The sequence below is a fragment of the Heterodontus francisci genome, chromosome 36 (genome assembly GCF_036365525.1).
Source record: "Heterodontus francisci isolate sHetFra1 chromosome 36, sHetFra1.hap1, whole genome shotgun sequence".
Lineage (NCBI taxonomy): Eukaryota > Metazoa > Chordata > Chondrichthyes > Heterodontiformes > Heterodontidae > Heterodontus > Heterodontus francisci.
The window spans coordinates 6,671,015-6,698,817 of NC_090406.1; the positions used below are offsets into that span (position 1 = coordinate 6,671,015).

A 27,803-nucleotide genomic window follows, 5' to 3' on the forward strand; every position below is an offset into this window, starting at 1 on the left:
TTTCCTGGATGAGTGCAGCTTCCACAACACTCAAGAAACTCGACACCATCCACGATAAGCAACCCACTTAATAGCACTCCCTCTGCCACAGGCGCATTGTTGCTGCAATGTATACCATCTACAAGGTGCACTGCAGCAATTTGCCAAGGCTGCTTAATATCTTCCAAGCCCATGACCTCTACCACCTAGAAAGAGAAGGGCAACAGGCGCGTGGGAACATCCTCACCTCCAGGTTACCCTCCATGTCATCCACTAGCGCTGGGTTAAAATCCTGGGACTCCTTACCTAACAGCACTGTTACGAGTACCTTCACCACTCAGACTGTAGTGGTTCAAGAAGTTGGCTCACGACCAGCTTCTCATGGGCAATTCGGGATGGGCACTAAATACTGGCTTTGCCAGTGATGCCTACATCCCGTGAATCCCTGGGAGTTTTTGGCAGTATAGAGGAAACTTTGCTCTGTATTTAACTGGTGCTGTACCTGCCCTCTGAGTGTTTGATAGAACAGTATTAGAGGGTGCTTTACTCTGTATCTAAGCCATGCTGTACCTGCCTTGGGGGTGTTTCATGGGCTAGTGTAGAGGGAGTTTTACTCTGACTCTCATATGTGCTGTACCAATTCTGAGTGGGTTTGATAGCATAGAGGGGGCTTTCCACTATATCTAACATGTGCTGTATACTTGGTTCCTCAATTGGAAACTTTTGTTTGCCAGCCAGAACATCCCTGAGCTTGTTGAACACGAAGATTAACAAAATTATTTAATGGAAATAAAGATGTTGCTGCCCCAGATTGATATGTGTTTTGTTCTGACTTCCCAGGATGTGAAAGGGAGGCGAAACATCATTAATTCCCTCATCTCTGGGGCGATTGCTGGTGCTGTTGCAAAGACAACGGTGGCACCACTGGATAGAACCAAAATAATATTTCAAGGTAGGAGGAGACAGCCACAGTGGAATTTATCGTTTATTCTGGATGCACTGTGCATGTTTAAATGATATGAAGGAAAATGTCAACATTGGAGGCTGAACTCACTATGGCGTCCCCTGGTCAATGGAGCTTACAGATGTTGGCAGTGATGCACGGATTAGCATCTGGTTTGGAGATTTTTCCCAGAAGCTTCGTTAACTTGAGTCTTGAAGCTGTGGGTAAATTTGCTGCCTGGTGTGGTGCTGAGTCATTAAGCCCCAAAGGTGGCAGGTTGCATCCTTGCATTGTGTGGAGTGAGCTATCCTTGGCCAAGGGTCACTGTATCTGGTCTAGGAAAAATATAAGTTCCTACTTCACTGGCTGAGGACCTGGATTCAAATCCAGTCTGAATGTGTTCTATTTGTCTGTCTCTCGTTTATCTTTAGAAGTACTTGTGTCTCAAACTCTTGTTGGAAGCCAATGAAATTAAAGGTCCTTAATTTAAGGCTGGGCTGGGCTGTGCTGAGTTAATAAAGCTGGACAGAGGCACTTTGGGGCAATTTGGGAGGGAGGTTTACTTTATGTAGTACCTGACCTGTGAGTAATGGCAGCATTCAACCTGATGCGAGCCTCTGCATATGTGTTGGCTATTGTAACTTTATCAAGTCTTAACTGTTTTTTTTTCCCCCATTCACAGTATCTTCAAGAGGGTTCTCAGCCAAGGTGAGGGCATTTTCTCTTTTTTCACGCCTCACGCTCCCCTCCCCCATCCCGACTCTCCCACTCACCCACCCATGTGCTTATCTCACACATTATTTATGTCTTGCTGCTTTAAAAAAAACAAGGAAGACAGTCATTTCCTGTTGGTTTCTTCTGATACCACCACACCTCCCCCCCAACGCCACTGACCTCAGGATCTGTCTCAGAGTAATTGGTCTCCAATTGAATTCAGGATGGGGCAGCCATTAGCCATGTGGCCTTAAAGGTGTAAACCTCCTTTATCAGCAGAGAAATGCATTATACGCGGTATAACTTGTTTATAAAGTAATGCAGACTTAGTGTGAGCCGTGTTTAGTTTAGTTTAGTGATACAGCACTGAAACAGGCCCTTCAGCCCACCGAGTCTGTGCCGACCATCAACCACCCATTTATACTAATCCTACACTAATCCCATATTCCTACCACATCCCCACCTGTCCCTATGTTTCCCTACCACCTACCTATACTAGGGGCAATTTATAATGTTCAATTTACCTACCAACCTGCAAGTCTTTTGGCATGTGGGAGGAAACCGGAGCACCCGGAGAAAACCCACGCAGACACAGGGAGAACGTGCAAACTCCGCACAGGCAGTACCCAGAATTGAACCCGGGTCGCTGGAGCTGCGAGGCTGCGGTGCTAACCACTGCGCTACTGTGCCGCCACTGTGTCATGTGTGTATGCATGAAGTCGATTGGTTTTATAAAAAAGCTAATACAGCTATAAATCTTTCTAAATCACTAGTTAGTCCTCGGCTGGAGCATTACAGCCATTTCTGGGCCCCACAATTTAGGAAGGATGTCGAGGCGTTGGAGAGGCTCCAAAGGAAAATTTACCAGAATGGTACCAGGGGTGAGGGAGTTAAGTTATAACATGAGACTAGAATTTGGCCTAACCATCAGCCTCAAGAAAACGAACATCATGGGGCAGGATGTCAGAAATGCTCCATCCATCAATATTGGCGACCACGCTCTGGAAGTGGTTCAAGAGTTCACCTACCTAGGCTCAACTATCACCAGTAACCTGTCTCTCGATGCAGAAATCAACAAGCGCATGGGTAAGGCTTCCACTGCTATGTCCAGACTGGCCAAGAGAGTGTGGGAAAATGGCGCACTGACACGGAACACAAAAGTCCGAGTGTATCAGGCCTGTGTCCTCAGTACCTTGCTCTACGGCAGCGAGGCCTGGACAACGTATGCCAGCCAAGAGCGACGTCTCAATTCATTCCATCTTCGCTGCCTTCGGAGAATAATTGGCATCAGGTGGCAGGACTATATCTCCAACACAGAAGTCCTTGAAGCGGCCAACACCCCCAGCTTATACACACTACTGAGTCAGCGGCGCTTGAGATGGCTTGGCCATGTGAGCCGCATGGAAGATGGCAGGATCCCCAAAGACACATTGTACAGCGAGCTCGCCACTGGTATCAGACCCACCGGCCGTCCATGTCTCCGTTATAAAGACGTCTGCAAACGCGACATGAAATCGTGTGACATTGATCACAAGTCGTGGGAGTCAGTTGCCAGCATTCGCCAGAGCTGGCGGGCAGCCATAAAGACAGGGCTAAATTGTGGCGAGTCGAAGAGACTTAGTAGTTGGCAGGAAAAAAGACAGAGGCGCAAGGGGAGAGCCAACTGTGCAACAGCCCCAACAAACAAATTTCTCTGCAGCACCTGTGGAAGAGCCTGTCACTCCAGAATTGGCCTTTATAGCCACTCCAGGCGCTGCTTCACAAACCACTGACCACCTCCAGGCGCGTATCCATTGTCTCTCGAGATAAGGAGGCCCAAAAGAAAGAGAAGCTGGGATTGTTCTCCTGAGAGCAGAGAGTTAAGGGGAGATTCAGTAGAAGTGTTTAAAATTATGATGGGTTTTGATGAACCTGTTTCCACTGGCAGTGGACGCACATTTAAAATAATTGACAAAAGATCCAGAGGGTTAGATGAGGAGAAATATTTTTAAGCAACAAGTTGTTATTACAATAGGATGTACTTCTTGAAAGGCTGGTGGATGCAGATTCGGTGGTAATTTTTATTTTAAAGTTGCCTATATGCAAGAAAAGAGCAGGGGAGTGGGACTAATCTGATAACTTTATCATTACAGTGGCTACATTTTAAGAACTTTCTTCTGTAAAGAGCTCAGATTGTGAAAGGTGCCGCATGTAAATTCAAGTTCTTTTTTTGTGCAACCCATAAGAATGTATTATCTGTTTCTGTATCTTTTTACTGCCACTGGAGGGAGCTCCTTAGCTCAGTTCGAGTGTGGAATTGATCTTAATGAAAAACAGGAGTTTACCTCGTGGGCTGAATGGCCTGTTGCTGTGTTGTGCTGTAGACTCGATGTACCCATTCATAGTCACTTACTGCACAGAAGGAGTCCATGCCGGTTCTCCACGGAGCAGTCCAGTCAGTCCCACTCCCCGCTCAATTCCTGTAGCCCTGCCCAGTTTCCTTTTGAAATCATTGATTGTCTCTGCTTCCACCACCCTTGTGGGCAGCAAGTTCCAAGTCATTACCACTTGCTGTGTGTAAATAAAAAAAGTTCTTCCTCACATTCTCCCTGCATCTCTTGCCCCCCCAGTCCTTGTACCATTAGTTAATGGGAACAGTTTTTCCCTGTCTAACTTATCTAAGCCTGTTATAATTTTGTATACCTCTATTAAATCACCCCTCAATATCTTTTGCTCTAAGGAGAACAACCCCAGCTTTTATCCCCATCCTGAAACTATTCTGGTAAATCTCCTCTAAAACATAGAAAATAGGAGCAGGAGTAGGCCATTCGGCCCTTCGAGCCTGCTCCACCATTCAAAAAAAGATCATGGCTGATTGTCTAATCTATCAACCTCTCTGCACTCTCTCAAGGACCCTCACATCCTCCCTAAAGTGTGGTGACCAGAACTGAACGCAGTGCTGCAGTTGGGGCCTAACCAGAGCTTTATAAAGGTTCAGCATAACTTCCCTGCTTTTGTATTCAATACCTCTATTTATGAAGCCCAAGATCCCATATGCTTTGCTAACTACTCTTAATATGTCCCATGCACACTCTTTAGAACTGTGCCATTAAGTATATATTGCCTTTCCCAATTCCTTCTGCCAAAATGCATCACCTCACATTTGTCAGTATTAAATTCCATCTGCCACGTGTCTACTCATTCTTCTAACCTATCTCTGCCCTATTGCAGACAGTTCATATCATCCTTATTGTTTGCCACATCTCCACGTATGGTATCATCGGCAAATTTTGAAATTCTTTTCTGTATTCCAAGATCCAAGTCATTTATATATAACAAAAAAAGCAGTGGTCCCAGCACTGACCCTTGGGGAACACCACTGTCTACAGTCCTCCAGTCTGAAAAACAATCCTTTACTACGACTCGCTGTTTTCTGTCCTTAAGCCAATTTTTTATCCAATTGGACACTGACCTCTATTCCATGAGCTTCAGTTTAGTTAACCAGCCTTTTACATGGTATCTTTATCAAACACTTTCTTTATATCCATATAAACAACATCCACTGCATTCCCTTCATCAAACTTCTCTGTTGCTTCATCAGAAAAATCCATTAGATTAGTCAAGCATGATCTCCCTTTTACAAATCCTTGCTGGCTATCCTTAATTTACTCAAACCTCTCCTAGTGTCTGTTGATTTTTTTTTACCCTGATTATTGTTTCTAAAACCTTACCCAGCACTGGTAAACTAACTGGCCTGTAGTTCCTTGGATTGTCATTACACCTTTTCGCGAGTAACGGTGTCATATTTGCCACTTTCCAATCCTTTGACACCTCCCCTGTAACCAGGGAAGATTGGAAGATTTTGGCAAGACCTTCCGATATCTGCACCCCTACTTTCTTTAGCAAATTGGGATGCAACCCATCTGGACCATATCTACCTTAAGTATAGCCAGCCTTTTTAGTACCTCGCCACTCTCAATTTTTATCCTATCCATTGCCTCTACTCTCTCCACTTCTACCGATGTTTGTTTGTCAGATTCCTCTTCCTTAGTGAAAACTGATAAAGTACTCATTAAGTATATTAGCCTTGCCCTGTACCTCTAAGCCTATATTGCCCTTTTTGTCCCTAATAGGCCCACTCAGCCTCTTATTACCCACTTGATATTTACATGTCAGTAGAAGATTTTTGGATTTTCTTTCATGTTGACTGCCATTCTATTCTCATGTTCTCTCTTTGCCAGTCTTATTTTTCTCTTCACCTCCCCTCTCAATTTATTGTATATGGCCTGGTTCTCACTTGAAGAATTCTCCTGGCATGCATCATGCAACCTTTTTTTTAATGTTTCATCATAATCTGTATCTCCCTAGTCATCCAAGGAGCCGTTTTTCTTCCCTTACCTTTTGCTCTTGTTGGAATGTACCTAGCCTGTACTTGGAGCATCTCTTCCTTAGCCGGCATGGACTCAAGGGGCCAAATGGCCTCCCTCTGTGCCGTAAATGACTCTATGACCCATTGTTCTGACAGTTTTTCTTGTCAATCTTTAGTTTCATTTTACCCTGGCTGGATCCCTGCTTATCCCAATCCCGCGAACAAAACTGTGGGAAAACGTAGTTTCAAAATGAACAGTTTCTGGGAATACAATTTTATTGGATATGTTTTTTGAAGAGAACTAATTTGCAGTATTATGAGGAGAAAGGTGGGATGTGGGACTAAATTGGACAGCTCTTGCAAACATCCGGCATAGGCGCGACAGGTCAAATAGCCTCCTTTTTCTTTTATTCATTCATGGGATGTGGGCATCGCTGGCTAGGACAGCATTTATTGCCCATCCCTAATTGCCCTTGAGAAGGTGGTGGTGAGCCGCTGTCTTCAACCGCTGCAGACCGTGTGAGGTAGGTACACCCACATTGCTGTTAGGAAGGGAGTTCCAGGATTTTGACCCAGTGAAAGAACAGCGATTATTGTTCCAAGTCAGGATAGTTTGTGGCTTGGAGGGGAATAGGTGGTGTTCCCATGCATCTGCTCCCCTTGTCCTTCTAGGTGGTAGAGATCATGGTTTTGGAAGGTGCTATCTAAGGAGCCTTGGTGCGTTGTTGCTGCAGTGCATCTTGTAGCCACTGTGCATTGGTGGTGGAGGGAGTGAATGTTTGTAGATGGGGTGCCAATCAAGTGGGTTGCTTTGTCCTGGATGGTGTCGAGCTTCTTGAGTGTTGTTGGAGCTGCACCCATCCAGGCAAGTGGAGAGTATTCCATCGCACTCCTGACTTGTGTCTTGTAGATGGTAGACAGGCTTTGGGGAGTCAGGAGGTGAGTTACTTGCTGCAGAATTCCTAGCCTCTGACCTGCTCTTGCAGCCATGGTTTTATATGGATACTCCAGTTCAGTTTCTGGTCATTGGTAATCCCTAGGATGTTAATAGTGGGGGATTCAGCGGTCGTTATGCCATTGAATGTCATGGGGAGATGGTTAGATTCTCTGAAGTAAAAGCTCAATACTGCAGATGAGATAGTCATTGCCTGCCACATGTGTGGCGTGAATGTTACTTGCCAGTTCTCAGCCCAAGCCTGGATATTGTCCAAGTCTTGCTGCATTTCTACAAGGACTGCTTGAGTATCTGAGGAGTCGCGAATGGTGCTGAACATTGTGCCATCATCAGCGAACATCCCCACTTCTGACCTTATGATTGAAGGAAGGTCATTGATAAAGCAGCTGAAGATGGTTGGGCCTAGGGCACTGCGGTGAGGAACTCCTGCAGTGATGTCCTGGAGCTCAGATGATTGACCTCCAACAACCACAACCATCCTCCTTTGCAGTAGGTATGACTCTAACCAGTGGAGAATTTTCCCCGGATTACTATTGACTCCAGTTTTGCTAGGGCTCCTTGATGCCATACACAGTCAAATGCTGCCTTGATGTCAAGGGCAGTCACTCTCACCTCACCTCTTGAGTTCAGCTGTTTTGTCCATGTTTGAACCAAGGCTGTAATGAGGTCAGGAGCTGAGTGGCCCTGGCAGAACCCAAACTGAGCATCAGTGAGCAGGTTATTGCTAAGCAAGTGCTGCTTGATACCACCTACTGTGCTATAAGATGCTATGATTGGTGGATCTTCAATAATGGGGAATGTTTATAATTTTAAGAGGAATTTTGACCTCTCTTCCATCCCACCCCTCTGAATATTATACTTGGGAATCAACAAGTGAGTTATAAATCCTTGAGTACCTGGACCTTTAGCTGCTTGCATATTCTGCTTTCTTGGTTGTTCTGAAGTAAAGGCCAGCTACTCGACGACATGTGTCGGGTTCAAGTCGGGTCGCACTTCTGGGTCCGGCATTCGTGCTCGGATTGGACACGCTCCATCACCACCTCCAGTAAGTGGCTCCACTGTTAATGTACTTTTTGGACTTGAAAGGTGGTTTTGTTAGTTATTTTAAGCTTGTGCAGATAGGCAACAAAGTGAAAAACGGAAGGCCGGGTCAGGCGTGGGAAAAAAATGAAAGGACTCGGGCCGGGCCGGCTCGGGGTCAGGTTCTGTCGGGTTTCATTTGCAGACCCGAGCCAGCCTTTACTCTGAAGGGTAACTGGGTTCTAATTATCTTTGTGAATCTGTTGCAAAGCCAGTTGAAGGAAGAGTTAAAGAAAGTTATTTCATTTTTAGTTCATATTTCAGGTGATGGTTTCAGCTGACTTGCATTTACATAGCACCCTTCATGACCTCAGGATGTCCCAAAGCACTTTAGAACCAAATGTCAGTGATGTAATGTGTGAAACATGGCCGCCATGGAGCTCAGCAAGCTCCTACAAAGAGCAATATGATAATGACCAGATGATCTGCTTTAGTTATGTTGATTGAGGAATAAATATTGACAAGGATACTGGGGTGGGAGCTCGCCTACTCCTCTTCGAAATAGTACATTGGGATCTTTTACATCCACTTGAGAGAGCACATGGGGCCTTGGTTTAATCCAAATCTTGGCATCTCCCAACAGTGCAGCACTCGCTAATTACTGAAGTGTCCGGTAAAGTTTGGTGCTCACATCTCTGGATTGGGACTTGAACCCACAACCTTCTGACTCAGGCGAGCATGCTACCCACTGACCCATGCCTGACACTGAGTTTGTGTCCTTTCCTGAGGCATTGATTTATGTTGACGCGTGGATCCACGGGGCCTTTGAAGCTGGCCATTGTTCAAATGTGAGCCTTTACAGCAGGTGTCAGAAACAACAGCTTGCATTTACATAGTGCCTTTAACACAATTGAATGTCCGAAGATGCTTCACAGGAGTGTAATCCAGACATAAATTAACTCCAAGCCACATATGAAGATATTTGGACAGGTGACCAAAAGCTTGGTCAAAGTTATGGGCTTTAAAGAGCCTCTTAAAGAAGGAGGGTGAGAGATGAAGAGCTTTAGGGAGGGAATTTCAGAGTTAAGAACATAGAACAGTATAGCACAGTACAGGCCCTTCAGCCCACGATGTTGTGCCGAACCTTTAACCTACTCTGATCAAACTACCTACATACCCTTCATACTGCTATCATCCATGTACCTATCCAAGAGTCGCTTAAATGTCCCTAATGTATCTGCTTCTACTACCATCGCTGGCAGTGCATTCCACGCACCCACCACTCTCTGTGTAAAGAACCTACCTCTGACATCTTCCCGAAACCTTCCTCCAATCACCTTAAAATTATGCCCCCTGGTGATGGCCCTGATAGTCTCTGGCTATCCACTCTATCTATGCCTCTCATCATCTTGTACCCCTCTATCCAGTCACCTCTCATCCTTCTTCGCTCCAAAAGCCCTAGCTCCCTCAATCTTTCTTCATAAGACATGCCCTCCAGTCCAGGCAGCATCCTGGTAAATCTCCTCTGCACCCTCTCTAAAGCTTCCACATCCTTCCTATAATGAGGCAACCAGAACTGAACACAATATTCCAAGTGTGGTCTAACCACGGCTTTATAGAGCTGCAGCATAACCTTCCGGCTCTTAAACTCAATCCCCCTGTTAATGAAAGCCAACACACCATACGCTTTCTTAACAACCCTATCAACTTGGGTGGCAACTTTGAGCGATCTATAGACATGGACCCTAAGATCCCTCTGTTCCTCCACGCTACCAAGAATCCTGTCTTTAAGCCTGTATTCTGCATTCAAATCCGACCTTCCAAAATGAATCACTTCACACTTTTCCAGGTTGAACTCCATCTGCCACTTCTCAGCCCAGCTCTGCATCCTGTCAATGTCCCATTGCAACCTACAACAACCTTCCACACTATCCACAACTCCAGCAACCTTCGTGTCATCGGCAAACTTACTAACCCAGCCTTCCACTTCCTCATCCAAGTCATTTATAAAAATCACAAAGAGCAGAGGTCCCAGAACAGATCCCTGCGGCACACCACTGGTCACCGAGCTCCATGCTGAATACTTTCCATCTACTACCACCCTCTGTCTTCTATAGGCCAGCCAATTTTGTATCCAGACAGCCAACCTTCCCTGAATCCCATGCCTCCTTACTTTCTGAATGAGCCTCCCATGGGGAACCTTATCAAACGCCTTGCTAAAATCCATATACACCACATCCACTGCTCTTCCTTCATCAATGTGTTTTGTCACATCTTCAAAGAATTCAATAAGGCTTGTGAGGCATGACCTGCCCCTCACAAAGCCATGCTGACTGTCTCTAATCAAACTGTGCTTTTCCAAATAATCATAAATCCTGTCTCTCAGAATCCTCTCCAATAATTTGCCCACTACCGACGTAAGACTGACTGGTCTATAATTCCCAGGGTTATCCCTATTCCCTTTCTTGAACAATGGAATAACATTTGCCACCCTCCAATCATCTGGTACTATTCCAGTGGACAGTGAGGACGCAAAGATCATTGCCAAAGGAGTGGCAATCTCTTCCCTCGCTTCCCGTAATATCCTTGGGTATATCCCGTCTGGCCCTGGGGACTTATCTGTCCTCATATCATTCAAAATTTCCAGCACATCCTCCCTCTTAACCTCAACCTGCTCGACAATATCAGCCTGTTCCACGCTGTCCTCACTAACGACCAGGTCCCTCTCACTAGTGAATACTGAAGCAAAGTATTCATTTAGGACCTCCCCTACCTCCTCCGACTCCAGGCACAAGTTCCCTCTACTATCCCTGATAGTTGAGGCATTAGGCATCTGATTAACCATAATTAGCAGGGTATTTAAGTGTCAGGGTTGCAGACTTGTGTTGATTCAAAGTCCTCTCTTCTTCTTTGGCCTCCTTGTCTCGGGAGACAATGGGTAAGCGCCTGGAGGTGGTCAGTGGTTTGTGGAGCAGCGCCTGGAGTGGCTATAAATACTAGAGGGACAGATTCTTCCACAGGTGCTGCAGAAAAAATTGGTTGTTGGGGCTGTTACACAGTTGGCTCTCCCCTTGCGCTTCTGTCTTTTTTCCTGCCAACTGCGAAGTCTCTTCGACTCGCCACACTTTAGCCTCGCCTTTATGGCTGCCCGCCAGCTCTGGCGATCGCTGGCAACTGACTCCCACGACTTGTGATCAATGTGTTTGCAGACGTCTTTAAAGCGGAGACGTGGACAGCCGGTCGGTCTGATACTCGCTGTACAATGTGTCCTTGGGGATCCTGCTATCTTCCATGCGGCTCACATGGCCAAGCCATCTCAAGCGCTGCTGACTCAGTCGTGTGTATAAGCTGGGGATGTTGGCCGCCTCGAAGACTTCTGTGTTGGAGATGCGGTCCTGCCACCTGATGCCAAGGATTCTCCGGAGGCAGCGAAGATGGAATGAATTGAGACATCGCTCTTGGCTGACATACGTTGTCCAGGCCTCGCTGCCGTAGAGCAAGGTACTGAGGACACAGGCTTGATACACTCGGACATTTGTGTTCCGTGTCAATGCGCCATTTTCCCACACTCTCTTGGCCAGCCTGGACATAGCAGTGGAAGCCTTTCCCATGCGCTTGTTGATTTCTGCATCGAGAGACAGGTTACTGGTGATAGTTGAGCCTAGTTAGGTGAACTCTTGAACCACTTCCAGAGCGTGGTCGCCGAATGAGTCCAATGAGGTGTTTAAAAGGGAGATAGATACTTGGGAAGTGTAAAGGATGTGCAGAAAAAATTGGAAATTTGTGGTTTAAAAAGAGGCTGAGCTACCGCTAACTAAAATGATGGAGTAGGCTAGATGTCCTGTTCCGGTTCCTATCATAGCCAAGGCCGATGCTATCATCACACAATGCCCACCTGGAACAATTTACAGCAGAGGGATCACGGAATACTGATTGAAAACGGGAACCCTGGCTGATTTTTTTTTTAACTGCTCTTTAAACCAGTTATTGCACCCATGCTGATGTCTTGGCTGAAATAAGTTAGCAGGAATCAAGTTTGGGTTAGTCTTGGTGTGTTATGTTCCACCAGGTGGGGGCATTTACCTGTTGAGCCAATGTGGCCTCTCCTGGAGTTAATTACATTAGAATTTTACAGCATAGAAATAGGCCATTTAACCAAATTGACCTGTGCTGGTGATTTTGCACCACATGAACCTCCTCCCAGCCCTCTTCATCTCACACTATCAACATATCCTCCTATCCTTGCTATGTACTCATCTAGCTTCCCCTTAAAAACATCTATGCTATTCACCCCAACTACTCCTTGTGGTAGCGAGTTCCACATTGTCACCACTCACGGGGCAAAGAAGTGTCTCCCAAATTCCCAATTGGACTTATTAGTGACTACCTTATATTTATGGCCCCTAGATCTGTTCTCCCTCACAAATGGAAACATCATCTCCTTGTTTGCCATATCAAACCCCATCTTAATTTTAACATCCTCTAGCATGTCACCCCCCCTGCCTGTTCTCTCTTTCCAGAGAAAAGAGCCCCAGCCTATTCAGTCTTAATTTGAAGAAAAAATTCTGTTGCCTTTGCTGATTTCAAAATCTGTTCAACGCCTAGAAATTACTGCATGTGATATGAGACACTCTTCTGTTACTTTAATGGCGTTTCCGCTGATTTAAAATAGACTTGTTAATAAATGCCTGTGTTAAGCAGTGAAGCAAGAAATATGCAAGGGTGAGTTAAAAGTTTGGCTGTTAAAGTGCCAATAGTATATCTTGGCTGATACCTTCATGGAATATTGTAACAGACTCTACACTTTCTGCACTACAGCCTGAGATTATTTTTCTTTGTGTAACTTTCACCTATTTCAGTCAGAGATCTTCTCTACCTTTGTCCCACTTTCACCCAGTGTCATCAGTTAGTACTTTGGATTTTCAGACTCAGCAACCCTCTGAGGCATGTCCTGTCCCACTGTCTATTTACAATCACAGAATCATACAACGTAGGAGGCCAGTTGGCCATTGTCCCTGTGCCAGGTCTGAGAGCTCTATGTTCCCCTGCTCTCTCCCTGTACCCTTTTTTAAATGTTTTCTAGTCTCCCTTTTAAAAGCTATTAAGGATTTTGCTTCAGCCTGCTTCTGGTATGGCATTCCATATCCCAACAACTCTCTGCATAAAATAAATCTCTTAATCTCCCCTTGTTCTCTTGGTAGTAAATTAATACCCTCTAGGCACCCACTCAGCCAACCAGTAAAGATCATTTCCCTCGGTTTTTCACTTTCAATTTGAACACCTTTATTAGATCTCCGATTAAACCTTTCTTTCTAATGAAAAGAATACCAGTTTATCTAACTTATTCAATTAACTAAAGCCTCTGATCCCTGGTGTCAAAGTAGTGAATCCCTTCTGCACCCTCTTCAAGGCATTGACAGCCTTCCTAAAATTTGGTGTCGGAAACTGGACGCGCGATCCTAATTGTAGCCACCCAGTGATTTGTTCACTTTATATATATTTTTTTCTGACTGTTGGGTACAAATTCCATTTACTCCTTAGTGTCTAACTGGCCTCCAACACAACCACGGGATGTCACGGGCAGTGATGAATCTGCACTTTAGTTTTGCTTGTGTGCTTACTCAGCGTTAATGTTCCTCTTGCTTGTGTGCTTACTCAGCGTTAATGTTCCTGGTTGGGGAGGATTGATTTACTGAAGGAGAGGAGGGGTGAAAATCTCCCAGAGAAACAAGACCACATCAAAATAACGAGATATAAAGGAAAAAGCAAAATACTGCAGTTGTTGCAAATCTGAACTGTAAATAGAAAATGCTAGAAATAGTCAGGTTAGGCAGCATCTGGGATATAATATGCAGCTGTCAGCAAGTGAGCAGGAAAAGACAGGTTCAAGCTTTGAGTGGGACCCTTCAACAGTTTATTAACAGCACAAATTCATATCGGATCTAGAGTGTAGCAGGGCATACCACGGTGCTTGTCAAAGGGGTTTGAACACTTGAGTTGGGATTGGAGCAAAGGAAGTGGTTGTGAGGGGGGCTATTGTTGACAAGATAATTCTGAGATTGCAGCCTTGCTTATTTCGCTTCTCACTTCTAGACTGGGACTGATGTAGCATTGCCTTTCTGCGTTCACATATGGATAGACTGACTCCTGCTCACATGTCACCGGCCCTACTTAACACAACAGAAATTGGGTCACAAATGCAGACTCCATGCTCTAGGGAATAGACAGCAGCTCAGAGAACCGTGTCAACCTTTCCTAACGGAATACTGCTTTATTACTTTCACTAACCCGTTCTCTGTCATGAAGGCACAGTCTTTTGCCTCAGCTTATCAGCTGCTGAAAGCCTCATCCATGCATTTGTCACCTCTAGAGTTGACTATTGCAACACACTCCAGGCTTACCTCCCATCTTCCACCGTCTACAAAATTAAGCTGATCCACATTGCCTCCCAGTTAAGCAACACCTCGATTTTTAAAGCATTCATCCTTGTTTTCAAATCTCTCCATTGTCTCGCCCCTCTGTATCTCTCTAACCTCCTCCAACTTTACAAACATCTGAGATCTCTGTGCCCATTCAATTCTGGCCTCTTGCTAGTCCCGATTTTCATTGCTACACCATTGGTGGCCGTGCCTTTAGCTGCTGAGCCCTAAGTTCTGGAATTAGGCTATGGACAGCAGAGTTTTGGATGAGATCAAGTTTCCAGAGGGTGCAAGGTGGGAGGCTGGCCAGGAGAGTATTGAAATAGTTTAGTCTAGAAGCAACAAAGGCATGGATGAGGGTTTCAGCAGCATATGAGTGGATACTTAGCTACTTAGTATGGCTCAATACTACATCAGGCTAGAGCCATTGGTTTTCTCCTTGGTTCATTAGTTGTCTCCTAAAAATGCCTTGTATCATTCAGTAGGAAGTACATAAGAGCAGTCTGCCTAACTCCTACGATGCAAGGCTGGGACTTGCTGCTGTGTCATGTGCCTATTGCATAATTCTATTGACGGGGATAACTACTCATCCTATGGGCTGTGTCTCTGATCCTTTATTTTCCTTTGCGCTCCAATACTTTGCTTCCGCTCGCTCTCCAGGATCACTCGCTCATGAAGGATGGCTATTTGACCGCAATACCAGATGGTGACCATTGTTCGTGGAGCAGAATTCCAGCAGGGATGGGTACCTTCAGGGGAGAGAGAGAATTAAAGCGGGAGATAATCAGATGGTGTCTCTTGTGAAAAAACTGAGCAATCTGAATCAATGTTGAATCTCAACTGGAGTATTGAGTCCCATTCTGTGCGCAACATTTTAGGAAGGATGTCAAGGCCTTGGAGAGGGTGCAGAGGAGATTTCCCAGGGAAGGGGGACTTCAGGTATGGACGGACTAAAGAAGCTGGGATTAATCTCCTTTTAGCAGAGAAGGCTAAAGGAAAGGCTCAAAATTACGAGGAGTTTTGATGAGAATAAATAAGGAGAAATTGTTTCCACTGGCAGGTAGGTTGATAACCAGACAACACAGATTTAAGATAATTGGTAAATCAGATGAGAATTTTTTTTGATGCAGCTAATTGTGATCTGGAATGTGCTAACTGAAATGACTCTGGAAGCAGATTCAATAGTAATACTCAAAAGGGAATTGGATAAATACTTGAAAAGGACAGATTTTTAGGGTTATGGGGGAAAAAACAGGGAGAGTAGGATGAATTGGATACTCTATCATAGAGCCAGCACAGGTATGATGGACTGAATGGCCTCCTTCTGTGCTGTATGATTCTATGATTTAGTTGAGCTGGTGCGTACAGTTTCTTTTGAACCACCCAGAAGCTGCTGTTTGAGGTTCGTTGTACATCACAAATTGTGCCTGTGATTTTAGTGACCTTGTATCTTCAGGGATCTGAATGTGGGACTAATGGGCAAGGCAAACCACTGCTGTGGCAAGAGTGCAAGGTTTCAAATGCCCAGATTCTGTAGAGTGACCCTCATTGTAACACAGTGCACCCCACTCAACATCTCCTCTGGGGTGTTTGTTTGTAAGGTTGTGCCATCTTGTGACTGACGAGAAGTATTGCAACTGCCCAATACTCATGATGCAATACAGTGATATTTATATAGTGCCTTTAACATAAAAGGGCCAAGGCACTTCACCAGGAGTGTTGTCGAATAAAATTTGACACTGAGCCACTTGAGATGTTAGGACAGGTGACCAAAAACTTGGTCAAAGAGAGAGATTATAAGGAGCGTCTTATAGGAGAAAGAGGCAGAGATGTTTAGGGAGGGAATTCCAGAGCTTAGGTTTAACATTGTGAGGTGGTTTGGATTGCGCCGGATATTGAAACTGGAAAAAGTATTTGAAAGGGTCCATCCAGTGCATTGGTTAACCTTCCTTCCCTCCAGCAGCAGCACCAGAACAGAATAACTGCTCATGTGTCGCTTTGCTGTCTGTAGGAGCCTGCTGTGTTCAGATTCTGTGTTTGTCTACTAAACAGTGACTGCCCTTCATAACTAATTTGTTGGCTGTGCAGTGCCTCAGGGTGTTCTAAGGGGGTGCAAAGGAGATTAATAAATACACGTTGGTTCATTCATCACATAGCACCTTTGGTTTACACGCCCAAAGAGGCTTCTCAAATGAAAAACGGTTGCCGAATTGTGATGGAAGGAAGTGACTAGGAGAGATGCCTGAAAGCTTGGCCCGAAAGATTGGGTTAGAGGTGGATAAATATGGGAGACAGTTGCAAAGAATAGAACTGAGGCTCTTTGAAAGCTTTGCCAGGGATGAAGTGATGGAGGGGGTGGGTGGGGAGGATGTGGGATTTGCTGAGATGGCCAAAGTTGGAACCATCTTTCCCTTGTGTTGGATACGTGGGTTTACACACTTTGTTTTTTTTTATGATATTCAAACAGATTAGGCAACTCCACAGCTGTTGACAGTTGCCACTGTTTCTGCAGGGAGAAGTTAGTGTTTCATAGCCAGAACAGTGAACCAGATTTGTGCTCTGGTATCAGGGTTTAAAAGGTTAAATTTAAGGGCAAAACTTGGTTTAATTTCCCTTGAAGAAACTCTTGCATTTATATGGAGTCTTTCATGATCTCAGAATATCCCAAAGTGCTTTACAGAATATAAAATACTTTGAAGTGTAGTTGCTGCTGTAATGTAGGAAACACGAAGGCCAATTTGCACACAGCAAGATCCCACAAAAAGCAATCTGATAATGACAAGATGGTTTTGTATTTTCTGATAGTTGAGGGATAAATATGAGCCAGCTCTGGAAAGAATTCCCCTGCTCTCCTTCGAAGTAATGGCTGTGGGATTTTTTTTCCATCCACCCAAGAGGAAAGACAGGACCTTGATTTATGACTTATCCGAAAGACAGCATCTTTGGCAGTGCAGCACTCCCTCAGTATTGCCCTGAAGTGTCAGCCTGGATTATGTGCTCAAGTGCAGGGGTGATTTAATAGAGGTGTTTAAAATGATGAAAGAATTTGATGGGGTAGATAAAGAGGATCTATTTCTTGTGGAGTAATCCAAAACAAAGGGGGCACAATCATAAAATTACAGCTTGGCCATTCAGGAGTATAATAAGGAAGGACTTTATTGCATAACGGCTGGTGGAAATCTGGAAAATACTGCCCCAAATTGCTGTGCACATTGGGTCAATTGGAAATTTCAAGCTCAATGTTGATGGATTTTTGTTGTGTAGGAGTATTGAGGGCTGTGGAGCAAAAGTGGGTAAATGGGGTTGAGGTGCAGATTAGGCATGATCTAATTGAATGGCGGAACAAGCTCAATCGGCTAAATGATCTGCTCCAGTTCCTATGGTCTTTGTTTCCCTTTCACCCTGCCTCTCCCACTCCCTGACTCCCACTATTTGGCATAATGCCTTTGCTCCTGCTCCGAACAGTGTGAAACGTGCCCTAGAGACTATAATCCTGATTCTATTTCCAATTTTTGATGAACCGCCATGTACAAAATAACACTTAAAAAAAAAAGTCTTGCCATGATTCAATTCTTTAAGTTTGTTTTAAGTTTTAACATCAGGCCTTAAATATGCTGCCAAAGTTGTGCACAGATGTGGGGAGAAGAAACCTTCTTGCACACCTCGTCAGAGGTCGTGAGCTCAAGTCTCAATGCAGTGCCTTGAGCTTATAATTCAGAGTGCTGCACTCTCATAGGTGCTGTCTTTCAGGTGAGACATTTAAACCAAGGCCTGTTTGTCTATTCAATTGGACTCGAAACATCCCATGGCACAATTCGAAAGGCAGGTTAGTTCTCCTGGTGTCATGGCCAAACTTTATTCATCGACCACATCATTAAAATAGTTGTGTAGTCACCTGCCTTGTTTCTGTTTGTGGGAATTACGGTGTACAAATTGGCTGCTGTGTTTGCTTGTACAGAGTGACTGCAAACTTCAAAAAGCACTTAATTGGTTGTAAAGTGCTTTGGGACATCTGAGGTTATGAAAGAAGCTATCTAAACCTAAGTCTTTCTCTTACTCTCTTTTTATTGTTTTCTCTCGTTTGCTGTCTGCCCCACCCCCATGCCCATGTGCACCCCCTCTACCATGCCCGACCACTTTTTCTACTCCTCACATGCCTATCTGTGCTAGTATACTCTTTCCACCCCCCATCCCCCATGCACCTGCGTTCTCTCTCTCTCTCTTGCTCCCCCCTCGAGTGCGCCTGCATGTGCTCGCTCTCCCCTCTCAAGCCCCATCTCCCTCTCGCGCATGCACGCTCTCTGTTTCCCAAATCAGCTTGAGATGTTCTGAGGGTGTGAATGGTTCTGTATAGATGCAAGTTCCTCTTTCTTTCATACCAGAGAGTAATTGTTCTTCTTGCTGTTTGCCATAGGAAGTTGTGAAGCTGATTTACCAAACCTATCAGAAGGAAGGCTTCTTCAGCCTCTGGCGGGGTAACTCTGCCACCATGGTCAGAGTTATTCCTTATGCTGCACTTCAGTTCTGCTCTCACGAACAGTACAAACAGATTCTGGGATCCTACTGCGGGACCCATGGAAGGTCAGTACACGGGAGCTGGACCATTACTGAAGTGTCCTTATTCGGGACTCTCATGCGATCTTGCAGCACAGGAGATCATTTAGCCCATCCTCACCACACCAGCTCACAATTTGCACCATTCTCTTAGTCCCATTTCCTTGCCCTTTCCCCAAACTCTTTCTGAATTCAAATAGCTGCAGAGTGTATAAACTGTACTCTGGATAAAAGGCCATAGATTTGTGGCCCTGTCTGGGATTAATCGTGGGAGTTAGAGATCACTTATACAGAGGTCATATCTTTGCTCAGAGGTGTCTCCTGGCTCGCTTTCTGGTGAATCAATTGTGCCAAAGGTATTGGACCAACAGTGCCACCATATCCCTGCTGTGCTAGATTCATCCAGCAATGATATTTAAATGGCAGCTTTCCCTCCTGACTTCAGTTAGGATTCCACTACTAATTTTAAATTGGATCTGTCCCAGCAAGGTAGATAGAGAGAGCAGAGATTAAGAAGCTGCAGTGGTTTGAAGTCGGTCGGGAAAGTGGTTGCTTAAATGTAGCACTGGAGGAGAAGAGCATTGTTGGATGGAAATACACTTGTTGAAATGCCAGAGCTCACAGAAAAGGCTTTACTAGTTACCAGCCAGCATGAAAGTTTTGAAATGCATAGGGTGAAGGTTGACTTTTTTTTTGACCCTACATTTGGACAGGGACTTATTGTTCTCTAACCTCGATCTAAACATTTAAAAGTCTTGTATAAGGTTCAACTGGATGTGAGCTTAGCTGGAGAACTTTGCAGGGAAGATTAACTCAGTCTGTTGGGAATCCGTGACAGAGTGCTTGGTCTGTGGAAGGAATGTGATTGTTAGGTTAAATATCATTCTCCCATATCCTGGTTTGAGTTGGGCACCCATCAACTGTTGAGACAGATCTTTCTGTGGAATTTTCATTTATGGTTGTGTCTCTTTCTCTATGCTAGGCCTCTGCCACCCTTCCCACGGCTTCTGGCGGGTGCACTGGCCGGTATTACAGCCACCACAGTGACCTACCCTCTGGACCTGGTGCGGGCGCGAATGGCTGTAACTCCAAAGGAAATGTGAGTACTGAAAGCAGCAATGAATTAATGACGGAACCCTCTGTAAACTGTAGCTCGTCCAAAACTGTTCCCCTGGCTAACCCACTTTTCATCCTCTGTGAGCTCGAGCTTGTCCAAAACTCTGCTGCCCCTCAGCCTAACTCTCATCAAGTCTTGCTCACCCATCACCTCTGTGCCCACTGCCTTACAGTGGATCCACTGTTCCCTCAAACGTGTATGCTTGCAAGGCCATGTAGCAACCTGGAATATACTGTACATTGAAATAAACAGACGGCTCAAAACCTCACTGGTTTGATGGGATAAATTTTCAGCATAATATAAAGTTACTGCTTGTGTGCAGCCGTGAAAAAAAAGTTTAAAGGGAATACGCACTTAAATTGTCCGCTCACTCCAAAAAGAAACATAGAAAATAGGAGCAGGAGTAGGCCATTCGGCCCTTCGAGCCTGCTCCGCCATTCATTATAATCATGGCTGATCATCCAACTCAGTAACTTGTTCCCGCTTTCGCCCCATACCCTTTGATCCCTAACTCCTTCTTGAAAACATACCCTTTAATTGAGGCCAAAACATTGTATGTTGGTGCAAGTACTGAGGGGGTACTGCACTGTTGGAGGTGCCATCATTCAGATGAGACGTTAAACTGAGGCCTGTCTGCCTCCTTGGGTAGATGTAAAAGATCCCATGGCACTATTTCGAAGAAGAGCAGAGAGTTCTGGTGTCCTTCCTCAATCATTATCTCACAAACCATATGAAAGGGTCACCTTGTTGCTATTTGGGGCATATTGTTGACATTTGTCTCAAGATTTTTTAGTTATTAAGTCTTGGTTTTGCCAATGATGCCCAGAGCCCAACATTTGTTGCCCTGAGCTGGCTGGCTTGTTGGGCCACTTCATAGGACAGTGCAAAGCCAACCATGTAGCTGTGGATCTGGTGATTTTTTTTTTTAATTCATTCATTCGGGATGTGGAAATCACTGGCAAAGCCAGTGTTTATTGCCCATCCTGAGTTACACTTGAGAAGATGATGAGTGGTGAGTCACCTTGAACCAGTGCAGTCCATATGAAGGTGCTTTAGCTGTTGCGCAGGGAGTTCCAGGATTTAGTCCCAGCGATGATGAAGGAATGGCCTAGTAATGATGGTGTGTGACTTGAAGGGGAACTTGCAGATGATGATCCCATGTGTCTGCTGCCCTTGTTTTTCTAGGTGGTGGGGGTCACAGGTTTGGGAGGTGCTGCAGTGCATCTTGTAGATGGCATACAATGCAGCCACTGTGCGCTGGTGGAGGAGGAAGGGAGTATTTAAGGTGATGTGTGGAGTGCTAATCGAGCTTTATCTTGGATAGTGTCGAGTTTCTTGAGTGCTGAAGACCCCAGTTTGTTTTCTTATTCCAAAGTCATTTCTAAACTGCATTTAAATTCTTAAACTGCCATGGTTAGATTTGAACTTGAGTTCTCTGGGATACTTATCCATTACGACCACTGCACCCACTAAAGGTAATTATGTGCAAGATACTCTTTAATGTGATGGTATGGTACATAAATGGAAATATTATTCAGTAAATTCAATGGGTCACAGAATCCTAAGATGATACAGCATTGAAGGAGGCTATTCAGCCATTGCTCCTGTGCTGGCTCTTGGGTAGAGCTATCCAATTAATCTCACTCTGCTTTTTTTTCCCCAGTGTCCTGTAATTTTTTTCCTTCAAGTATTTCCATGTACTTGCTGCCTTTGCCCTTCCAGGTGGCGGAGGTTGTAGGTTTAGGAGTTGCTGTCGAATGCTATTGAATCTGCTTTCATCATCTTTTCCTCATGTCCTCTATGGTGCTTTTTCCAGTCACCTTAAATCTGTGTCCTCTGGTTGCCGGTCCTTCTGTCACTGGAAACAGTTTCTCCTTATTTGCTCTTATTGAGATACTTTGTGCAGTGGGTTTCCCGACAGTGATGGTGTGTTTTGTATTTCTTGTGCTGACAGGTATGGTAATATTTTACACGTCTTCGTCCGGATATCACGAGATGAAGGACTCAAGACCTTGTACAGCGGATTCACTCCCACCATCATTGGGGTAATTCCGTATGCTGGACTCAGCTTCTTCACTTACGAAACATGCAAGAAAGTACACGCAGGTACGGCAGCAGCTCACAGTAAGGTGGGCCTTGGAGGGGCTGCACTGAGTACAGTACCCACGTTGATTGAGCGGGCTTTGGAGCCAGGCTTGTGAGACTCCCTGCCCCACCAACTAACAGGATTTTACGCAATTTACAGAATCATTATGGCTAGGGGAGGCCATTCGCTCTATCTTAGTTCATCCATCCAGAGAGATCGTAATTCCACTGCCCCCTCATCCTCCCCCACCCCCATGCAGTATATAAGTTAGATTTTTGTCTCCATTACTCCATCTGCAAATTCATTCCATATGTTAGAGTCATAGAGAGATACAGCACTAAAACAGGCCCTTCGGCCCACCGAGTCTGTGTCAACCAACAGCCACCCATTTATAATAATCCTACATTAACCCCATATTCCCTACCACATCCCCACCTTCCCTCAATTATCCTACCACCTACCTACACTAGGGACAATTTACAATGGCCAATTTACCTATCAACCTGCAAGTCTTTGGCTGTGGGAGGAAACCGGAGCACCCCGCAGAAACCCACGTGGTCACAGGGAGAACTTGCAAACTCCGCACAGGCAGTACCCAGAACTGAACCCGGGTCGCTGGAGCTGTGAGGCTGCGGTGCTAACCACTGTGCCGCCCACTTCACTGTTCTTCACTTGTGAAGATTTCCCTGTTATTGGTCCTAGCGTTGCCTTTGATTATAATGAAAATAGAAGGCACTCCACACGATAGGCAGCATCTGTAGAGATAGAAACCAAGTTAACGTTTCAGTTTGCTGACCTCCCATCAGAACTGGAAAATGTTGGAGAAGTATTGGGTTTTAAGCAAGTGGAGAGGAGGAAAGATAAAGTGGAAGGTGGAACTGCTAATTTGAATCGATCTCTCCTTGTTCTACTCGCATTTGAATTAGAACTAAAATCCAAGCTTATCTTTTTCATACTCTGAGCTTTTCTATACATCCACCTCTCTCTCTCCCCAGTTAGAGAGCCCAAGCTTCTCTAGTCTTTTTCTGGCTTCCAGTTTTTTGAATCCTCATTCTAGGGGACAGAAAGGAAGTTTTATTTTTCACTGAAAACTGCGAGAAGTGCCAGTTGCAACAAGGCTGAACAGAACTGGAGCCTTTCAGACCATTGTGTCTGCCCCAGCTCTTTCCAAGAACTATCTAGTTAATCCTACTCCACTGGTCTTTCCCCATAATACTGCAATTTTTCAAATATTTATCCACTTTCCTTTGAAAGCTACTATTGAATCTGTTTCCACCACCCCATCAGCAGCACATTCTAAATCATAACCATTCATTGAATGGACAAATGATTAGACTGGTTATAGAATGATACAATACAGATGGAGGCCATTCAGCCCATCATGCCTGTGCCAGTTCTTTGGTAAAGCCATCCAATCATCTCGTTCCCTGTAAAATTTTCCCCTTCAAGTATTTGTCCAATTCCCTTTTGAAAGTTGTTATTGAGTTTGCTTCCACTGCCCTTTGAGGCAGTGCATTCCAGATCACAACAACTCAGTGTGGGGGGAGAAAAATTCTCAAGTCACCTCTGGTTCTTTTGTTAATTCTGGTTACCAACCCTCCTGCCAGTGGAAACAGTTTCTCCCTATCTGTTATTAAAATTCTACATAATTTTGAACATATTAAATCTCCCCTTACCCTTCTGTATTCTAAGGAAACCAATCCCAGTTTCTCCAGTCTATCCACATAACTGAAGTCTTGCACGGATAAATTAAGATGGGCTGGATGGACTTCCTTATCGAGAAGTATTTTGTGGGACTAATCATTAGGAAAGGAAGTTTTTTGTTAGGATTATAGGTTATAATGTGCTTGCATGACTTGATTTCAGAGTACACTGAGAGAAACCAACCATACCCCCATGAGCGGCTACTTTTTGGGGCGTGTGCCGGTCTGATTGGCCAGTCAGCCTCCTACCCGCTGGATGTGGTGCGGCGGCGGATGCAGACGGCGGGGGTGCAGTGCCGCAAGTATGAGGGCATTGTGGAGACGATGCGCAAAATCGTGACAGAAGAGGGTCTGGTCGGGGGACTGTACAAGGGCCTCAGCATGAACTGGTTAAAGGGCCCCATCGCTGTGGGGACCAGCTTCACCACCTTCGACCTCATGCAGATTCTGCTCCACAAAATTCAGGACGGTACCCTAGGAAGGTAGTAACTGCAAGAATGGTTGTTCTGGAGCCTGAGGACCGGATGAAAGAAAACAAGTCACACTAATAAGTGTCCAGAATGGGATTTGACAATTGCTGGACGAGTATTTACAAACTGGAGTAACAGTGCGTGATACAATGGAGGTTAATCGTGCCATAATAACAATTGAAACTCTGGCATTGTGTCCCCCACACTGTTGAAATAACCTAATTTTAATATTGATTGTTGTTAAGGCCTCTAAGTTGCCTGCTTTTCAAGATAAATTGTAATTGGTTAACATTGCACTGGAATACGGTCTGTATTCTGCACGGCTTCCTTGCAGCAGTGTACGAGAATGTCGCAGTTTGTGTCAAGGGATCTTTCACAACTGCTTGAGAGGGCAGAGGGGACCTCGGTTTAATGTCTCATCCAAAAGATGACACTTTTGACAGTGCATCACTCCCTCACTGAAATGTCTGTCTAGCTTTTGTGCTCAAGTCTCTGGAGTGGCATTTGAACCCACAACCTTCTGTCCCAGAGACATGAGTGCCACCCACTGAGCCATAGTTGACGTTATTTGACCTTTTTCATTGTCCATCCTTTTGAACTTGTTCCACCAGTCCCAATACTCTTTGGATTGAAGAAGGCTCCCCTTGATTAGTTCTCACTTCTAACTTTCTCATTTTTAATGTCCAATCTGATTTGATCACTGTTACATAGAAAACAGTTTACCAATTTCCTAATTGACAGTGAAGGTGTCGGCGATGTCTCTGGTGGGTAGAGGCAAAAGGTTGTGCCTTTAAGTCCCACTCCAGAGACTGCAGCACACAATCCAGGCTGACACTTCCAGTGCAGTACTGAGGCAGTACCGCACTGGCGGAGATGCAGTTTTTCAGATGAGATGTTAATCCGGGGACCTGTCTGCTGGTAAAAGGTCCTGTGGCACTGTTGGAAGAAGAGAGGAGGGACCTAGTGTCCTGGTCAATACTCATCCCTCAACCAACATGGCTTTAAAGCAAAACTGCTAATTGGTCATTTATCACATTGTTCTTTCTGGGATCTGGTGGTGCACACATTGGCTGCCTCATTTCCCCTACAACGATAAGTGCAGAAGTACTTCATTGACTGTGAAATGTGTTGGTAGCCATGATTGGTGCTAGATGTAAATGCAAACTATTTTTAACCTTAAAGTTCAAGCAGACTCTCCTCAAAGTCTACTTTTTTTTCATTTTAAAAAGAAACCATTACAATTTCATTAACTTCTCTTTTCATAACTTAAATTCCTGTTCCCCAAATCACAGGTGCTGCCTCCTTAGGACAGTAGATTAATCTCCTGCCCATGATCGGCTGACCAGAACTGCATACTACTTAACCTACTCAAGTGGTTTGATGAGCACCAAGGCGGTATTGCTGGATCGGCCTTGCCTACGGTTGCCAACTCTGGTTAGAAGTATTCCTGGAGGCACCATTACATAACCTCCTGCCTCCAACTGCCTCATGGGCATCCCCTGCGCCCCCCCACCCCCATCTGACCATTGCTTGCCTGACACGACCATCTTCTCAATTGTCCTGCCTTCCCAGCACCAATGGAAAAGCAGACAGAATTTTTATTACCCAATTGGATGACTCTTGATTGCCAACAGATGCCTTTTCTGCCCTGTCCAATATACTTATAACTAGTAAATATTCAAATTTTTAAAAAACTTCTGAATATCACTCTGATTTTTCTCCTGGTTTTGCTCGCAGCAGTGTCCTGGATATTAATCTATAATTCCTGGAGACTCCAGAACAAGCCTAGGGGGTTGGCAACACTAGCTCTGCGCAGTAGTGTGTCGGTCTCTGCAGAGGAACTGAGCTCTCTTTTATGGGATGCCAGAGACATTGAACGTGTGGCATTTATAAGATCAGTCGCCACAACTAAACACATCAGCCCAATGGGAAATTTCCATCATTTTTATTTGACGTCAGTATTTTGGTATTGTTTTGAATCCTGCCACTTTAACAGGGTGCTGAAGTTGGTTAGGGAGCTGGCCTTTTCACCTCTAACCATTGAGCCCCAATTAATGAGGCAAATGGCTCCTCAATCTGCTGGCTCTAGGGAGCATGTGTGGCATGGGTTTGAGCAGTCTCAATCCAGCCCCCAGTGGGCTGTCCCTTCGATAGCACCAATCGCTTCTGTCACTCCCAGGCCTAAGGGTGATGGATGTGGAAATTTGGCTAGTGGATGAGAGGGAATGTTACATTAATGTAGTAAGGATGCTATTAAGGTTGAAGCTAAAGCACATTATTGGGTCAGTGTAGAGGGAGCTTTGCTCTGTATCTAACCCTGTGCATCTTATGTGGGAGTGTTTGAGCTGACGGATGCCTGAAATGGGGTTGGTTCCATTTCCCAGCTGTAATGACATCATCCACTCACCTTGATGAGCACAAAAAATTAAAGATAATTGAACGCGTGCTCCTGGTTTGAGAGAACTTGGATGAGGTGCAATGGAGAAATGGTGCTTATAAGAGATAATTGATCCTTTTTCTTATTACCCATTCTCTCACTCCTGCCTCTTTAAGGTTCCATCATTAAAGGAAAAGCTTTAGAACAGGGGTAGCAACAAATTCTGTGGAGAAAGGGAAATCTCCAGAGGCTCTCATGGGAGAGGAGGAAATGTTGCAGCAAATTATCTCTTGCCCAGCCCACCCAAAAAAAGTCTCCCATACCTCGGCCCACCCAAAGTACCCCTCTACCCCAGCGTACTCAATCTTGTTTTCACAAAACATGATGATTTTCTTGTATGATATTTGCAATTTAACATATTGTTTATCATAGCATTGTCCTGCTATTGCAGGTCACCAGACACAGCAAGAAATGGGTTTCAGCCACGGGGGCCTCCTGTGAGGACTCTGTAGGGTCTGGTCAGTGTTGACCAAACCTATGAGTTGCAAGAGTGATCGCTTTGTCCAACAGCAGTAGCAGCCAGGAAACCTGGTCTGGCTGTGCGCAGTATGCATGGGAGAGGAGGGGTAGTGAGGGAAGAGGGCCAGCCCAGGACCAGTCCTGTTCAACTTCCTTCATGGACTGGAGTCCAATCTGCATGAAGACCCGATGTGTCCCAGGGAGTTGCCTTTTCCCGCAAGTGACTTTGATTCAGAGGTGTTGAACTGTAGTCAGTTATTTGAGTGATTCAGTTGATGAAAAATAAAAATATTTGAATTTAAAAAACTGCTGCTTTTGTTCTATTTGTGGAGACCCTAGAAATAGAGAGAATGTCGAGCCATTTTTTCCCCATCTGATTCCACTTCCCTTCCTGAAGGCGTGACTTTGGGTAAGGTGCCGTTCCATGAGTGCCAGTCAGCCGTCCTCTGCCTCCACCACCAAACTCAGAAGTGCCAGCCTAGACGGTGAGCATCTGTCAGCTGTTTGACCATGGGGCGCGCCAAGCTTATTCCAATCTTCACCTGTAGTCCGTTCATAACCTTCCTGAGGCAAGAGACAATACTGGAAACTGATCATGA

The 27,803-nt window shown here is 45.0% G+C and overlaps 1 protein-coding gene across 4 annotated transcripts in view; it reads left to right on the forward strand.

Moving 5' to 3' along the window:
* slc25a42 (solute carrier family 25 member 42) overlaps positions 1 to 27,510 on the forward strand; it is a 76,168-nt gene extending 48,658 nt beyond the window's left edge. For all 4 annotated transcript variants that reach the window (XM_068016064.1, XM_068016065.1, XM_068016063.1 and 1 more), the window contains exons 3-8: positions 820 to 931; positions 1,605 to 1,630; positions 18,793 to 18,959; positions 19,915 to 20,031; positions 22,004 to 22,155; positions 24,002 to 27,510. In XM_068016064.1, the coding sequence (XP_067872165.1) occupies positions 820 to 931; positions 1,605 to 1,630; positions 18,793 to 18,959; positions 19,915 to 20,031; positions 22,004 to 22,155; positions 24,002 to 24,324 (897 nt within the window). In that variant the 3' untranslated portion in view covers positions 24,325 to 27,510. The remainder of the gene's footprint in view (positions 1 to 819; positions 932 to 1,604; positions 1,631 to 18,792; positions 18,960 to 19,914; positions 20,032 to 22,003; positions 22,156 to 24,001) is intronic.
* The last annotated feature ends 293 nt before the right edge of the window (positions 27,511 to 27,803 follow it).